Below are 18,248 nucleotides of genomic sequence, written 5' to 3'. Positions count from 1 at the left end.
TCTCCCATTCCATCTTTGGGCTATGATTTCCCTCCAGTGATATGGTCATTGAAACTAGAATCTGTTTTCGCCTCATTGGGAGATTCTGAACCGCCTGATGAACCATTATGCTTTTTCTCCTCCAAGCAGACTGGTAAAGTGTGTAACACCATGGTCAGCTTGGAACCAACTTCCACCTCATCATCTGCCTTGGAACCGTTGGAACTTGTAACTAGACAAGCCATTTACAAGACAAACTTTGCCTCTCTACAAAGGAAAAAGGACACTAAACTATCTAAACTGCTACATGCCACAAGCAGCCACAATAGTAGTTCCCTTAACCCACCCAGCAATATTGTTAATCTTTCCAGGTACACTCTTAGCCCAGCAGAAGAGTCTGTCCTATCTCGGGGCCTCTCCTTTTGTCCATCCAGACCCACGAACATGATACAGTTCTGCAGTGACCTAAAATCCTACTTTCGACGTCCCCGACTCAAAGAATATTTCCAACATACCTCTGAACAGCATACTAACCCACAGAATCCCCCCTACCAGCACTACAATAAAAAGGATTCTGGATGGACTCCTCCGGACAGTCGAAACAGACTGGATTTCTACATAGATTGCTTCCGTCAACGTGCAAAGGCTGAAATTGTGGAAAAGCAACATTACTTGCCCCATAACCTCAGCCATGCTGAGCACAACGCTATCTACAGCCTCAGAAACAACCCTGACATCATAATCAAAAAGGCTGACAAAGGAGGTGCTGTCGTCATCGTGAATAAATTGGAATATGACCAAGAGGCTGCTAGACAGCTCTCTAACACCACATTCTACAGGCCATTATCCTCTGATCTCCCTGAGGATTACCTAAAGAAACTACACCATCTGCTAAAAAAACTCCCTGACAAAGCACAGGAACAAATCTGTACAGACACATGCCTAGAACCCGACCAGGGGTATTCTATTTGCTACCCAAGATCCATAAACCTGGAAATCCTGGACGTCCCATTATCTCAGGCATTGGCACCCTAACATCAGGCTTGTGTGGTTATGTGGACTCTCTCCTCAGACCCTACGCTACCAGCACTCCCAGCTATCTTCAAGACACCACTGACTTCCTGAGGAAACTACAATCCATCAGTGATCTTCCAGAAAACACCATCCTAGCTCTATGGACGTAGAAGCCCTCTACACCAATATTCCACACAAAAATGGACTACAGGCTACCAGGAACAGCATCCCTGATAATGTCACAGCTAACCTGGTGGCTGAACTTTGTGACTTTGTCCTCACCCACAACTATTTCACATTTGGGGACAATATATACCTTCAAGTCAGCGGCACTGCTATGGGTACCCGCATGGCCCCACAGTATGCCAACATTTTTATGGCTGACTTAGAACAATGCTTCCTTAGCTCTCGTCCCCTAATGCCCCTACTCTGCTTGTGCTACATTGATGACATCTTCATCATTTGGACCCATGGAAAAGAAGCCCTTGAGGAATTCTACCATGATTTCAATAATTTCCATCCCACCATCAACCTCAGCCTAGATCAATCCACACAAGCGTCCATTTCCTGGACACTATTGTGCTAATAAGCGATGGTCACATAAATACCACCCTATACCGGAAACCTATTGACCGCTACACTTACCTATATGCCTCCAGCTTCCATCCAGGACACACCACACGATCCATTGTCTACAGCCAAGCTCTAAGATATAACCGCATTTGCTCCAATCCCTCAGATAGAGACCAGCATCTACAAGATCTCTATCAAGCATTCTTAAAACTACAATACCCACCTGCTGAAGTGAAAAAACAGATTGACAGAGCCAGACGAGTACCTAGAAGTCACCTCCTACAAGACAGGCCCAACAAAGAAAATAACAGATCACTAGCTGTCACCTTCAGCCCCCAACTAAAACCTCTCCAGCGCATCATCAGAGATCTACAACCTATCCTGAAAGATGATCCTTTACTCTCACAGATCTTGGGAGACAGACCTGTCCTCTCTTACAGACAGCCCCCCAACCTAAAGCAAATACTCACCAGCAACCACACATCACTGAACAAAAACACTGACCCAGGAACCTATCCTTGTAACAAAGCCCAATGCCAACTCTGTCCACATATCTATTCAAGTGACATCATCATAGGACCTAATCACATCAGCCATACCATCAGGGGCTCGTTCACCTGCACATCTACCAATGTGATGTGTCATCATGTGCCAGCAATGCCCCTCTGCCACGTACATTGGCCAAACCGGACAGTCTCTCCGCAAAAGAATTAATGGACACAAATCTGATATCAGGAATCAAAATACTCAAAAACCAGTAGGAGAACACTTTAACCTGTCTGGTCATTCTATGACAGACCTGTGGGTGGCTATTTTACAACAGAAAAACTTCAAAACCAGACTCCAGCGAGAGACTGCTGAGCTGGAATTGATATGCAAACTAGATACAATCAACTCAGGATTGAATAAGGACTGGGAATGGCTGAGCCATTACAAACATTGAATCTATCTCCCCTTGTAAGTATTCTCACACTTCTTATCAAACTGTCTGTACTGGGCTAGGTTGATTATCACGTCAAAAGTTTTTTTTTTTTCTCTTACTTAATTGGCCTCTCAGAGTTGGTAAGACAACTCCCACCTGTTCATGCTCTCTGTATGTGTCTATATATATCTCCTCAATATATGTTTCACTCTATATGCATCCGAAGAAGTGGGCTGTAGTCCACGAAAGCTTATGCTCTAATAAATTTTAGTCTCTAAGGTGCCACAAGTACTCCTGTTCTTTTTGCGGATACAGACTAACACGGCTGCTACTCTGAAACTTGGAACCGTTGGTATCCAATGCCGTGGGGACCACCACAACCCCCATTCAGTCCACCCTATTGGCCATAATGAGGGCCATGGGACCAATACCATCCTGCAGAGTTTATCCGGTCTTCTAGGGAGTCGCCCGTCCCCTTCACTTTGAGGGGACAACTGGAGCTACTTCTGGACCCTTTGGAGGAGGAGGAGTAAGTGGCAGTTCCACTGGATCTGATGAGATTGCTGTTTTCATTGCCAGATGAAGTGATGACTTGATGTCTCAATCTTGTTTTTCTCTTCTCTCCCCCCGTGCCTCTTTTCCCCCTTCCCCCCCCCGGTGACTGTAAATAGTGCCAGGAACACTCTTGCAGAATAGCAGGGCAGCTGCATATTCCTCTTGAGGTTCAGAATCCTCAACACAAGTGCTGAGTCATCCTTCAGTCCTCTGACTCTACTAGAGTAGCACTCCTGATTAACAAAGTCATCCTGAACCCAGCTAGAGTGGTCTGGCATACGCCAGCTACTTACACCCCTACCACTAAGAGGGGAGAGAAACAGTACTATGTCCTAGCCAAGAGAGTGAAATTTGTGTTCTCACCCTGCTCCTAATTCTTTAGTGGTGCAAGCTGCCACAGAGATCTAGGCAGCAGCACCCCTGTAGTACCCCTACTGATCAGGATGGCAAGCATCTCAACTTACTGGGAAGGAAGGTCTTTTCTTCTAGCCTCTAGTTCAGGAGAAGTGAGACTTCCTGAACTATTTGAAATTCACTGACTTTATTGATAGTATTCCACAGCAGGACAGAGCTAATTTCCAGGCTCTCATAGAGGAAGACAAAATGGTGCCAGGATTGCTCTCCAATCAGCAGTAGATGTGGCTGATATATCTTCCAGGGCAATGGTTACTGCCACTATCATTTGTATGGAGTCATGGCTCCATGTTTTGGAGTTTCCCAGGGAGGGTCCAGAACATCGTTGAGAACCTGTTTAATCAGAAGACAGATGCGTCCTTACACACTTTAAAGGACTCCAAGCGCACCATCTGCTCTTTGGAGATAAATACACCTGCCACAAAGAGAAAATTCCACTGGCAACAAGCCTAGACCAATGGCTGAGCAGTTCTTCCATCAGAGACCTTATGAACCATAAGAGTCAGAGAGCTGCAGTGGATTCCTCATGCCAATCCTAACCCTCAGCTAAACATTGTTTGACTGGAGTTCAGGAGCTGCAAACAACTGAATGCAACACTTCCCAATTTCCATATGCCTTTTGGGGGTTGTCTAGCACTCTGCACACCTGGAGTGCAATAACAGCAGACAAATGGGTGCTCAGCATCCTCTATTCCAGCTATCCACTAGTTTGTGCCCCTACCCCCTCCAGAATCCTCTTTCCCACCCCCTCTCATGAGAACATTCTCAGACAAGAAGTGGAAACGCTTACAGTGAGGAGTGATAGAATGGGTTCCTCTTTAGTTAAAGGAGTAGTTTTTACTCGGCATATTTCCTAATTACCAAAAAGAGGCAATTGCAGACCTGTTATTCTTGACCTCTGCCATTTTAACTGCTTTATTGGCAAACTCAAGTTTCACAGGGTCACGTTAGCATCTATAATTCTATCCCCGGAAAAAGATGTAGCTTACAGCTCTCAACATGAGTGACTCCTATTTTCACAAGGACATCTATCCCACTCACTGATGCTTTCCTAGATAGATAGATAGATGGTTATGACCACTTTTAGTAGAGAGTTGCCCTTTCCTCATTGCTACCGCTCCCAGGCTGGTGAGTTTCCCAAGATGTTCTCTGTCATAGAAGCCTATATTAGATATCATAGTTTGTCTTCCCTTACCTCAACAATTAGCTCCTTGTTGCCAGGTCATGCCAAGAGCCCCAGGCATCTACTTGGACAATGCTACAACTCTTCTCCTCCCTGGGTGTGAGCATAAACACCAAAAATTCCATTGTCACCCCTGCACGCACTTTGGACTTGATCGGGATGCCCTTAAATTCCATCACTGCAAGGACTGACTTGCAGAGAAATAGGATTCAGGCTGTGAACATCACCGCAGATCACTTCATAACCAACACCAGAGTGCCTATTAAAACCTCTCTTCTAGGCCATATGGCCTTGTGCACTTACATCATCTTTTGCAAGACTGTCTTTGTTGTGTGGCTTGAAATTGTGTACCTGCCAAACTGACAGTCCATTAGCACCATAGTGTGCTGTTCCTATCAAAGGGGTATAGTCCCTGTCATGGTGGAAGAATCCCCATCAGGTTTGCATCTGCGTTTCCTTCCTCACCTCTGCACCAGACAGAATGATCATTACAGGCCCATCCCTATTGGGTTGGGGAGCTCCCATGGGCAACAGTACAGCACAAGGTACCTGGACATCTTGAATTCAGGATGCATGTCAATGTTCTACAGCTACAAGCAGTTGGAATCTTTCTTCTGTTTAAGATCACCATGCCCTCACAATGTCCGATAACTTCAAAAGTCTCTTATAGTAACAAAAATGGAGGCGTGAGCTCTGCACCCCTGTACGCAGAAGCAATCAGTCTGTGAAACTGGTGTATTGTCAGTCGGATTATCTTGTCAGCAGTCTACCTCCGAGGAAACCAGAATGCACTAGAAAACTTGCGGTCAATCACGAGTGGGAGCTTCATAACTCTGGGGTAAACAATATTTTTGATCCCTGAGGAGCCCCCACCATGGACCTGTTTGTCTCCCTGACATATACTGTTCCACGAGAGCCCTAGGTCGACACTCAGAGGGTGACAATCTTACTCCTTCCATGGTCAGATCATCTGACCTTTGCCTTGTCTCCACTACAACACCTGCTTCGAGTTTTGCGCAAGATTCTGCAGGACAGGTCATGAGTTACTCTCATTGCCCCAAACTGGCCCACACTGTTTTGGTTCCCTAATATCCTATGCATGTCGGCTTCGGCAACAATCGTTATTTCTACATTTACTGGTCCCCTGACTTGGGAACAGCAACATTAGGCACCCTAACCTTCTGTCTAGGAGGTTATGGAAAGGCTTAATCAGTACTTTTCTGCCTATAAAAAGAGCCTACTCCTCAATGGGACTGAACAAGAGTGAAAGTAACTTAAAGGACTTACCGGTACGCCAGAGTCCTGAGTGGGGAGCGTGGCCTCAACCGGAAGAGGCGGGGCCTTTCAATATTTAAAGGCCCTGGGGCGCCAGCTCTGGCTGGGAGCCCCAGGGCCTTTAAATCACCCCAGAGCTACCAGCTGCAGAGGCGGCTGGCAGTCCCGGTGTTCAGGGGCGAATTAAAGGGCCCAGGGCTCCGGCCACCGCGGAGCTCCGGGCCCTTTAAATCCCCACCTGAGCCTGGCTGCCGGAGCTCCGGCGGCGCTTTAAAGGGCCCAAGGCTCCCCACAGCGGCTGGAGCCCTGGGCCCTTTAAATCACAGCCAGGGAAGCCGGTCCAGTCCGGCATGGCTTACTGGCTCTTGCCAATACGCCGTACCAGACCGTACTGGCTTACTTTCACCTCTGGATTTGAACCTTGTTCTCTTAAGTACTCACCAAACCTCCTTTTGAATCATTAGCTTCTTGCTCCATGTCTATCTTCTCCTCCATAAAGGTTGCATTCCTGGTAGCAATCAGCTCAGCCAGGAGGACTGGTGAGTTTGGGGCATTGATCATGGATTGTCCTTGTGTGTTGTTTCACTACATTCACATCCTAAATTCACCCCCAGAGTAGTCTTTCACCTTACTCAGTCTATCCACTTACCTGTGTTCTTTCCAAACCTCACGCATCCTCCAAAGAAAGGAGGCTCCATTCCCTCGATGTTAGACCTGCCTTAACCTTTACCTGCAGGAAAAACAAAAAAAAGCTGCCTGAGCAGAAAGGGTCCAGGGTCAGGTTATAGTCTCGAAATGAATCTCAGGCTGTATTTTGCTCTATCAGCTGTCTAATCATCCCCTTCCTTACGGGGTAAGAGTTTTCCACAAGAGCGCAAGCAACATCTATGGCATGGCTTCAAGAGGTGCTTCTATTTGGTATTTGAGACAGCTACATTTGCTAGACAGGCACAGGATTCCTCTGCTTATACATCTTTTGGAACAGCAGTCCTTTGTTTGGCTCTGCCACTTAAGACCTCACACCCTCCTCCTTGTTTGAGTACTGCTTCAGTCACCCACAGTGGAATACACATGGGAGCCAGCACATGAAGAGAAAGTTACTTTATAGTAACTGGACATTCTCTCAGACTTACTCCCAATCTGTATTCTACCACCAGCTATCCTTTCCCCTATGCTTTGGCTCTCCTCTGATTCTCGAAAGAGAAGGAACTGGCGAGGCGGTTGGTCCGCCCCTCCCTTTTTCTCCTCAGCCAAAGGCATGAGGTGAGGCAGGGCGCAAGTGTGGACCAATGGACATGGTTTTCAAAATTCTCCAGTTTAGGGCACATGGAGCACATGTATACCCACATTGCCAGTTCATTGAGATGTCTGATCCCTGTTACTATAAGCTAAATAACTTTAACTCTTCCAAAGTGAAATGAGAATCTTGTGATGTTTGTATTACAATGCTAATGTTTGTATTGCATAATCTAAAAGAAGATTTAATATTCTTGGGTAATTATGCAGTTGAGTGACAGTTGCTCCCAATGAAACTATTTTAAAAACACACGTATGGAGAAGTTGGTATTGTACGTACAGGTCTGTCTTCTAAACTTGGTTTGAGGCAGATTATTAATGTACTGTAAACTTTAAAATTTCTGTGTGAGTCAGAGTCTAAGCCTTAAGGTTTTTGACTATATTCAATTCAGTTCTGTACTTGAATATAGCTACTAATGCAAGATCATCAAACATTCATTGGTTGTCATAGATCTAATTTATAATCTAGCATAAGAACCTTAAAGGTAATTTGGTGGGAGTAATTAGCAATAATCTGGGAAGTTTAGTATTTTAGAAAATGAGAATTACACATCTTTTATTTATTACATCCTAATCAATGCCTTTTATTATTCTCTTTTTTTTTAAACTACCATTAATGACTTTGCTTCCCATTGTCATACAACATGTGTTAAACGTGTGTCAGTGATATGGTTTATGCTGTTAAAGACTGTGGCATAGGTGTGCAGAGATGAAAAGATTTGGGGGGAGACTTTTTACTGGTGTGGGTGTGGAACTCTTTGAAAGTATTTCAGCTGCTTTTGGTCCAGGCTTAAGTGTTAGGAACTCCTTAGGTTGTTGTAATATGCTTTTTTGCTAAGGACAAGATTAACTGCTGATGGGAATTACACTTTTCAAGTGGATGATATCTTCTTTGCTTTGGATATCTTTCTTGAGAGTAGGAGGAAATATGTGGCGTTTAATTAAATTTTAAAGCAAAATCTGAGATCCCAAGATACTTTCTCTTTGGGGCAGGGACCATCTTCTTTTGTTCTGTTCATACAGTGCCTAGCACAGTGGAGTCCTGGTCCGTGATTAGAGCTCCTAAGTCCTGTTTACTCTCAAATCAAAGTATTTCATTAGATTTGTTTGTAATATTCAACATGCTGCATACCTTTTTCACCAAACCATACTGTGATAAATTTAATCTGCAATTTCCTATGAATTGTGGAGTGAATTTTGCATTGTAAATGGTGCATGTTTAATTTTCTTATTAAATTTCTCAGCTAATGCAATTTGACTAATCAGTGGAGCAAATACAAATTTTATCAATTTCTGATTCAGATATTTGTAGGATCTTCTTAGAAAGTTAAGTCTAGCAGAGAATTGTCATTGCTAGATTACAAAGTACCTGGTAGACCAGACCTGCACCAAAAAGTTTGAAACTTCTGGTAGTTTCCGTTCCTCCACTAGTACATGGAGGTCAGGAGCAGCACTAGAAGGCTTAGCGTTTCACACTGCATCTTTTGGAAAGAAGTGAACTGCAAATTAGATAAATGGAGAGTATATGGTACAGCAATGAGCAGAGAAACAGAAGATGGAGCATGTATAGAAACTAAGCAGATACTGAAAAAGATGCAAACGAGTGGGTGTGTTTTGTTTGTTTTGTTTGTTGTTTTTTAATCAAGCTAAAGGCAAAACTGATTAAGGATAAAGTGAATTGATATGGGAAATGTGCAGTACAAAACAAGAAACAGCAAAAAAAGGGTGGAAAATACTTCCATATTAAATGAGACTCAAAATTGAATAAGGTGAAACCACTTCTGACTAACTCTTCAAATGTAAATGCTGAATGTTGTGTGCCAAAAGCCGCATTCGATTCAGGCATCTAAATGGCCTTATCCTCTCCTTTTAGCATATGCAGCCCCCACTGAAAATCAGATAATTTTATTGGAGTTCTTAATTTGACTTCTGGTGCTTAGCTTTAAGCATCAGAGTTTTAAAATATTGGCCTCAGCCTTGACAGCTTACAATTTCTTAGTCTCATTTCTAGAATGAGTCAATTTGAGTATGAACATTTGAAAGTTTCTATTATTTGTAACTGAACCTTGTGTGTATGTAATGTATTGATTATACAAATGAACAAAGAAAATGGAATAATTGTAGCAACTTTTTTCACAAATTATCTTGAGTTTTTCTCTCAACAGAGGATCCCAAGCTTTAAAATTTTTCAACACGCATCAATTAAAATGCCAGTTGCAAAGACATCCAGATTGTGCTAACGTGAAACAGTGGAAGGGTGGACCTGTGAAGATAGATCCCCTGGCTTTGGTGCAAGCCATTGAAAGATACCTTGTAGTTAGAGGTATTTATATCTTGATATCTTGTACAGTGCTGAGCAGCCTGCTAGTGCTTAATAGATTTAGAAATAACCAAAACAGATAAGTCTGCATAAATCTCTTATCTGAGCACTATAAAAGTAAATGTCGGGGCAGTATTAAAGAGAGAAGATGATAAATTTGTTCAGCTGTCTGGGTAGGTTTACTCACTTTGTAGCTGTCTGTTTTCTCTCCCCAGAAGCAAGATTTTGTTTTATCCGTACCAAACCTTGCATTGCATGTAGTGTATGGTGCTACAGCCTCTCATCATCCTTTAGGCTGATGCTTTCCTCCTATATCTATATCTATGGTGTATACCTTCCAATGTTGGTGCTAAGATCAAACATGAGACTTGCATCTCCTAAATGTTAATTCTGTTTTAATGTGTAGCTGATATTTTTTAATTGACGAGTCTCTGAAAACAAAATTATATGGGATTAATATTTACATGTTATGAATAATCATTTACATTACTTTTATTCTGAAGTGCAAATAAGGACAGGCAATTTGTCTTGGTAGGATATGGAAGAGTCAGAGAAGATGATGAGGACAGTGATGATGATGGATCAGATGAAGAAATAGATGAATCTTTGGTAAGTTGCTATTCTCTGTATAGAGTTGTATGGTGAGACTAATGAATCTGCTTCTTAACCTGTATTTACTTTGCTTTTATTGAGGCTGCTCAGTTCTTAAATTCAGGGAATGTGAGGCACAGACTGCAGTTTTACATTGGAGATCACTTGCTGCCATATAATATGACTGTGTATCAAGCAGTTAGACAGTTCAGTTTACAAGCTGAAGAGGAGAGGGAATCCACAGATGATGAAAGCAACCCTTTGGGAAGAGCTGGAATTTGGACTAAGACACACACCATATGGTAAGCTGGGCAGAGGGAGCAGGGAAGAATCTCTCTCCAAAGTTTTGGGTTTATGCTTTTTAAAGAGACTTTTGTATATATTAGGTCTCAAGACTGTTAAAGCATCTCTTTTGTAGGTAGCCTATAAGTCTGCTTTTTGATCACCGAGCAACTTGCTTTGATGGAAAAATACTTAGTTTGTAGGACCTACGTACCAAATGCTGATTGGCAACAGTTAACATTCTTGGATTATATCACTCCCAGCTGATGGGGTGGAAGTTGATGAATTGTTTGGAAATACAAAAATAAAAGGGGGCTTCTCAAATGAAAGAAGCTTAAATTAAGGGAAATACTTTTATCAACCTTGAACAATTACAAACAATAGAGGAAAAATAGCCTGCTGCTCGAGGAACATTTTTGTGAGGCTTAAAAGTATTAATTGGTTTGGTAAAGCTTAATAAAAAATGCCACACAGGTTTGTTTTTGTTTTAGTTTTTGTTTTGATTAAGGAATCTTCTGGTTATCCAGCCACATTGGGTATCTGTTGTATTGTCTCACTTAAGGCTGCAAGTTCCTTGAGGCAAGGGGCAGTCTTCTCTGTATGACTGGTACTGCATGTAGCACACTGATGTTCAATAATGTCTTTAACTGTTTGCACCTGTAGTGCATCACAAAGTATTAAACTGATCAAGAACAAAGAACATGTTTTGGACTGAGTGCACTTCCTCACTTTGCCTCTCTCATACAATACATGAAATTGGCCATTTGTTTACTACTTCCTTTCCCCTCCTCCCACCCCAATATGTTCTATTTTCCCTTATGTTCCAAAATTTGCATTTGGTGGCTCCGCCAAATGTCTTGTTTGTTACCGCTTAAACTGTGCCGTTGAAATGAAATTCTGGTAACCTGAGTGAATCTACTGTTTTTATTTTCAGGTCTGTTGTATTCCAGAACCATATTAATAAATGCTTTACAATTTTTAGGTACAAACCAGTGCGAGAGGATGAAGATGGTAATAAGGACTGTGTTGGTGGTAAAAGAGGAAGGGCACAAACAGCTCCCACGAAAACTTCCCCTAGAAATTCAAAAAAGCATGATGAGTTGTGGCATGGTAAGTGCTTGTTGCGTGGGGATATGTAGGATGATTTGTGACAAATAAAAAATATTTTCTGTTTTGTATACCTTTAATAAAAATATTTTTTCTTTTCCTGAATTACAATTTAGTTCAGTCAAGTTTTGTTTTGAGTAACTGATGATAAAAAAAGTGCATATCCAAGAAGCTAGAGTTCAAACTGATCCAAGTGTATCTCATTAATCAACTAATTTGTTTAACAATAGGAATTATCTAGTTTTTTTTCTCTCCCTAGATGGTGTGTGCCCTTCAGTGTCAAATCCTTTAGAAGTTTACCTTGTATTTACACCGCCTGAAAATATAACATTCGAAGACCCCTCATTAGATGTTATCCTCCTTTTGAGAGTTTTACATGCTATCAGTCGATATTGGTATTACCTGTATGAAGTGAGTAATACATTTAATCACTTGGAAGGCTTTCTGTAAATCTGTAGAGAACTGTCATTGGTAAAGGTATTGAGACCATACACAAGTAAACTTTTCAAACTGGTAAAAACATTACTCTACTGTAACTAGATAAAAATCAACAAAGTATTGAATGTTAGAGAATCATTTTAGTGTAAGGTGTGGAGTACAAAAACTCTTGCAAGACTACAAAAATACAGCTACAAATGTAGGATAATAGAACTAAATATATTGCTATTTCCTTATTTAAGGAACACGTCTAAAATTTTTAATGCCCATCTCTAATTTAAATAGAATTTGAACACTTACTTGCTATCCATACATCAGATAAGTGCTGATTACTGGGTGCTGAGACAAAAACAGTGTTTGGGAACATACCTAATAATCCCTCTATCCATGAAGTGATGGAATATCATGAGAGTGATGCCCTCCACCCCCTGAATTTACCCTCTGTTGGTAAGGTGGTGGCTTTTGACTACTAGAAGGTTTTGTGATGTCCAGTCAAACTCCTTGGTGTTCTCTTCTAAAAAGTCTTCAAATCGCCTCCTTTTCCCTCCAAACCAAAAGAGCAATACTTCTGAAGAGGGATGAAGGGAGTGAACAGTGGAGGTCCTTTGGACCTCAGGTTGATCAGTCTTGGAAAGAACAGATACAGTAAAAGATCTCAAAGCATTCTCATCCACCCCCACCAAAAGAAGCAATGAGTCATTAAAAAGAAATTGTGTTTTTAAAAAAAAAAAAAAAAAAAAAAAGTTGTTGGTATCTTCTGAATTCCAATGCTTTTCTAAATAGAAGCACACTGTCTCTTGATCTCACAGAATGCAGTTTGCAAGGAGATTATTTCAACCACGGAATTTATCAACAGTAAATTGACAGCAAAAGCTAACAGGCAGCTTCAGGATCCTTTGGTAATCATGACAGGAAACATACCAACTTGGCTGACAGAGCTTGGAAAAACATGGTATGAAATGGCTGGCTTTGGTTTAATAAATCACTTTGCACTTTTACAGCTCAATTATTCCCTCTTGCACAGCATACATTGCTGTGCATCTCTAAAGAGTGAGAATGGTATTTATAGAGGTACAGGAGACTTCTTGGGTAACATGGTGATACATGGTTGATTCCAAGCATGTAGTATTGCATAACTTAAATCATATTAATGTATTTAAGCAAATGTGGATTGATTCTAATTGTCAGTGATAGTTCTGTGAAAATTTTTAGGTTACTATTCATAGGCTAGTGTTCTTGAAAGCTTCAGCACTGTGACAAGTGTAAGGCAAAATAACCCATATTTGGCTCCTATTTGATATTTAATGCATTGTTTGGGACATGTTTCTGTATTCTTTCCCTGCTCTAGGCTTAGTCAAACCATTAGGATAGATACTTTTATTTTCATGGCATTTTCACTTTTATTCCACGGTATCTTTAAGCTCAGAGGAGCACCAGGAAGTTAGACCCCGCATGTCACTCAAATGTCCTAAATTGATTTTAAAATATTTTGAGATAAGGAAATAACTAGACAAAAATCCATTAAGTTGCAGTTCATAGGGGAATGTGTAATTTTACAGTAAAAAGAAAATACTATATCTAAACCACTATTTGAAAACCAGTCCATGTTCAGAACAAGGGTTAAGTTTAAGAAATCCAAACAGTTGAAAGTATATGGTTAGCTAAATACCTTTAACTCTGTCCCTGTAATAACATGAGAAATGGGAACTGAAGCAACCTTCTCTGTTCATAACAGGTGACAACAAAAACTGGAATCTTAGTCTTATTTAGCTTTTAAAAACAAAAAAGCCCCACTGTCCTCAAAGTAGTTTAGAAATTTGACTGACATAACCCAAAATAATTTTTCCCCATTCCTTATGTTCCATAGACATGAATTCCACTGCTCTACAGCCAAAATGCTTCTGAAATAAATGTAGTCAAACTTTACTAATTCTGGGTCACTGAGAACAAAAATGATGCTTAAAATGGTTGATTGGCTCTAGTTTTCAAGATATGCTATTGGGTCAGTATATACGACCCTTGACTTGGGAATGGCGGAGGATAAGTGAGTTATAAAGGGAAGGGATCTCGATTTAAACCAGAAATGACTAAAATACATCTTTGACTGGATCTATGAATAAATCTATGACTGGGTTTGGACAGTATTTGCTTTTTAGGCAAAACAATGAATGATGCAATCCGAAGCTGGTATTGCGTCACACATGATATGAATTGCATCATGTTATTCCTAGAAGTCATGGATGATGCAATCATAAAAAAGCTTACATCACTCTGCTGAACAAATTGCCCTATATCAGCTCTAGAAATCATACAGTGTCATGCTCTCTTATTTGTCAGTGTTTGATTTTGCAAAGGGACGCATTTCTGTTTAGCCAAAGTGAGCAGAGATGCCTCGTACTTGTGTGAACAGTGCAGATAACTTCTGCTATGTTTGTGGTGAAGTGACTTTTGCATCCCAAAAGCGCAGTATAACCACTATGGTTAAGAAAGCCTATCACCTTTATTTTGGCTGCAAAATTGGAGATCAGGACAAGAGGTGGGCCCCACACATATGCTGCAACACTTGTGCAACAAATCTTCGCCAGTGGTTGAACAGGAAAAGGAAATCTATGCCTTTTGCAGTGCCAATGATTTGGACAGAGCCAACAGATCATACCAGCAATTGTTACTTCTGCATGGTGCCTCCAGTTGGGAAAGGGGTGTCAAAGAAGAAAAAGTGGACTGTGCATTATCCAAACATTCCATCAGCTATACGCCCAGTACCCCACGGAGAAGGACTGCCAGTTCCTGATGCACCAGAATCCTTCTCACTTGAGTCAGACCAGGAAGAGGATGAAACTTCTGGTCCTGAACCATCAATGTCACAGGACCCACATTTTCTCCCATCCTTCTCCTCTGAACCACACCTCATAACACAGGGTGAACTGAATGACCTTGTCAGGGATTTGGAACTACCCAAGAGTAAGGCAGAGCTGTTGGGCTCCAGACTACAGCAGTGGAATCTCCTGGCAGGTGATGTTAGGGTTTCCATGTTCCGTGACCGTTAAAAGGATCTTGTCCCATTCTTCTTCATGGAAGGTGATCTTGTAGCCTGCAACAACATCGATGGTGTGATGGCAGCCCCCAACATGGTTCACGATCCAGATGAGTGGAGACTGTTCATTGATTCATCGAAGACGAGTCTTAAAGCTGTTTTACTGCATAATGACAATGTTTTGCCATCAATTCCAGTTGGTCATGCAGTCCATATGAAGGAAACCTATGACAACATGAAACAACTTTTGAGGTGCATAAACTGTGACCAACATCAGTGGCAGCTTTGTGGCGATTTGAAGGTTGTTGCTCTCTTGCTTGGTCTGCAGACTGGATACACAAAGTACTGCTGTTTTCTCTGCGAATGGGATAGTCGTGCAAGAGATTCCCACTACATCAAGAAAGATTGGCCACTCTGACAGTCATTGGAGCCTGGGAGGAAAAGTGTTCAGCATCCACCACTTGTTGAATCAAGGAAGATTTTGTTACCACCCTTACACATCAAGCTGGGTCTGATGAAGAACTTTGTCAAGGCCATTGACCAAACACAAGCAGCTTTCAAGTACCTCCATGGAAAATTTCCAAGGTTAAATGAAGTTAAGATAAAGGAAGGTGTCTTTGTTGGTCCTCAGATTCGTGAACTTCTTCGAGATGATGCATTTGACCATGCACTGCGTGGCAAGGAAAAGATGGCATGGAAAGCCTTCCAGTTAGTGGCAGTAAATTTTCTTGGAAACAACAAGGCAGACAACTACAGGTTGTTGGTAGGAAAACCTCCTCAAGGCATACAAAAGCCTTGGTTGCAACATGCCACTAAAGACACATCTTTTGCACTCTCATCTAGACTTTTTTTCCACCGAACCGCAGAGCGGTGAGCGACGAGCACGGCAAGTGATTTCACCAGGACATTCCAACAATGGAGAAACGCTATCAGGGCAAATGGAGCCCATCAATGCTTGCAGACTATTGCTGGACAGTGACAGGAGATGCTCCATTTAATGAATACAAGAGACAAGCCAAGAAGCGCAGAGTAGACACTGAATAGGACTAAACTATGTACATAATCGTTTTTTGCCTTTTGTTTCATAATAAATTTTATTTATATAAGCCTTTTGCTGATTTTTAAAGTGTTACATAAACAGGACAGGTGAAATATTATCATGTAAAGCAACCATAAACACATGAAAAGACCTAGGTTTACAATTTATGATTAAAACTCTACTATCTACACAATATAAATAGACATAAAATGTAAAAACTTAAATATCTTAAACAGTAGCCAATCAGTTGTTTTAATTGTCATATTTGAATTCAGCACATCAAAATACATAATAAATAGCACATTTTATCTCTGAAGCAGATGACTTCTCAAAAATTGTAGACCAGTGTTATTGAAATAAGTGTGTGTGTGTGTGTGTGTGTGTGTGTGTGTGTGTAAACAAAAACAAACCTAGGTCTAGATTATAAAATGGAAAGTAAATCAGAAAGGTAGTAGAAGACTAAGCCTACTCTTATAAATAATTTAATATACACATCTTAATACTACTCGCCTTGCAGGTTCTGAAAGATGAGTTGTAATGTCTTCCACAAACTGCAGATTTCTTAAAACCCCTCTGAAAAATGAGAAAGTAGTAGTTGACAATGATATAGTTGGTGCACCAATAAAGTGACTTTCCAAATTAAGACATCCAGAACCTTGGGCTGTGGGCTTTTAAAGTCCTTGACTTGAAAATATTACTTGTAAAACAGGTATTAAGGAACTAATAAGAGGGATTGGTAAATTAAGTATATATCTCTGTATTCTTAAATATTTGGGTTTAACCTTCACTCTGAATTTTCTAGATTTCTAATGGTTGCTTTTTAAAAACTTTTGCAAAGTTTTTAATCTTAAATACCTGATCTCAAGGTTAGTCTCTTCTGTTCTCAGAAGTACCCTTTACACTAGGAAAAGTGTCCTCTAAGGGGTAATACAACTGGCCTCTCTAGTTCCAGGCATTATGAAACCTCAGTTTAGTCTACTTAAATTCTCAAGACTACAGATTTCCAGTGTAAACTAATTAATTCCATCTCTTCACAGCCCATTTTTCTTTCCATTTGACACCCGGCAAATGCTATTTTATGTAACTGCTTTTGATCGAGATCGAGCAATGCAGAGATTACTAGATACCAATCCAGAAATCAATCAATCGGATTCTCAGGACAGTAGAGTGGCACCGCGACTGGACAGGAAAAAAGTAAGTGTTATGCGAAAATCCATTTCACAAGGGAGTGAGTTGTAGTTTGCCATGTGGATCATTCTTCCACAACTTCCGGTGAAGGGAGATTTTAGTGTTTGCTCAAAATGACACAATCTCAGTTGTACTAGTACATATCTCAAGTGGATTTTTGAGAAACCGGCCCGTTGTAGGGGTGGCAAACCCCCAAAAGAATGAAGTGTATCCCCACTGAATATCTGCTATTGGGAAGCAGGCATAGCTGGCACATGTTATGTAACTCCTCCACAACACATTTTGGATGTTTAAGAATTGGAGACATTGCCTGCCTGTGAAATGTAAACTTTGTTGTTGAAAATGTTTGTTACACATGTAGATGCTTTGTATAGGTGTAAGTACTTAAGGGTTCTTTATTAGGCGTATCCTTGTTATAGTCACCTGATTCAGTGTTTTCTATTGATTCTGGAAAAGGCATATCAATAGTACACACCAGAAAAGTATCCATATGCTTCAGTATTCAGTGTAATGCATTCTTGTACAGAGTATAACTATGACCCTGACATATGATGAGAAAACTGATAGCCTTGTTTCAGAGTAGCAGCCGTGTTAGTCTATATCCGCAAAAAGAACAGGAGTACTTGTGGCACTGTAGAGACTAACAAATTTAGAGCCCACGAAAGCTTATGCTCAAATAAATTTGTTAGTCTCTACGGTGCCACAAGTACTCCTGTTCTGATAGCCTTGGATATTTAACTCCCTCCTGAACAGCCCCCAGACCCTAGTAGCTTATTGCCTGGACAACAGAGGAAGGAGACAAGATATCAGGAATGTGGCTTACCTGGGTCATACCTTCTTAAATAACACATCTGGGAGCTATCAGCAATAGCTTGTCCTATTAAGGTCATCCTTCCTTTGTAATCCATTCCACATGGTGGAGGGCTTCTGTCAGCCTCTCAAACTGCTAACTGAGTCCTAGCCCACTGGTGGGACCCCCACTACCCTTTCCTTGTTCAAGGGTGAAGAGGGTGCTGAGTGGGCAACATGTCAGCTGAT

At 41.2% G+C, this 18,248-nt stretch overlaps 1 protein-coding gene across 4 annotated transcripts in view; it reads left to right on the top strand.

The window, feature by feature from the left end:
• The window catches only part of TRIP12 (thyroid hormone receptor interactor 12), a 172,410-nt gene that overhangs the window by 119,352 nt on the left and 34,810 nt on the right, over positions 1 to 18,248 (top strand). For 2 of the 4 annotated variants that reach the window (XM_054040670.1, XM_054040673.1), the window contains 7 exons: positions 9,377 to 9,534; positions 10,067 to 10,140; positions 10,225 to 10,424; positions 11,387 to 11,514; positions 11,771 to 11,922; positions 12,759 to 12,901; positions 17,060 to 17,216. In XM_054040670.1, coding sequence (XP_053896645.1) covers positions 9,377 to 9,534; positions 10,067 to 10,140; positions 10,225 to 10,424; positions 11,387 to 11,514; positions 11,771 to 11,922; positions 12,759 to 12,901; positions 17,060 to 17,216 — 1,012 coding nt within the window. Of the gene's footprint in view, positions 1 to 9,361; positions 9,535 to 10,066; positions 10,141 to 10,224; positions 10,425 to 11,386; positions 11,515 to 11,770; positions 11,923 to 12,758; positions 12,902 to 17,059; positions 17,217 to 18,248 lie in introns of all 4 variants that reach the window. The other 2 variants (XM_054040669.1, XM_054040671.1) reach the window with 1 other exon arrangement.

The sequence above is a fragment of the Malaclemys terrapin genome, chromosome 9 (assembly GCF_027887155.1).
Source record: "Malaclemys terrapin pileata isolate rMalTer1 chromosome 9, rMalTer1.hap1, whole genome shotgun sequence".
Taxonomy (NCBI): domain Eukaryota; kingdom Metazoa; phylum Chordata; order Testudines; family Emydidae; genus Malaclemys; species Malaclemys terrapin.
The sequence above is the reverse complement of the archived record's forward strand: the minus strand, read 5'-3'. Positions and strand labels throughout refer to the sequence as shown.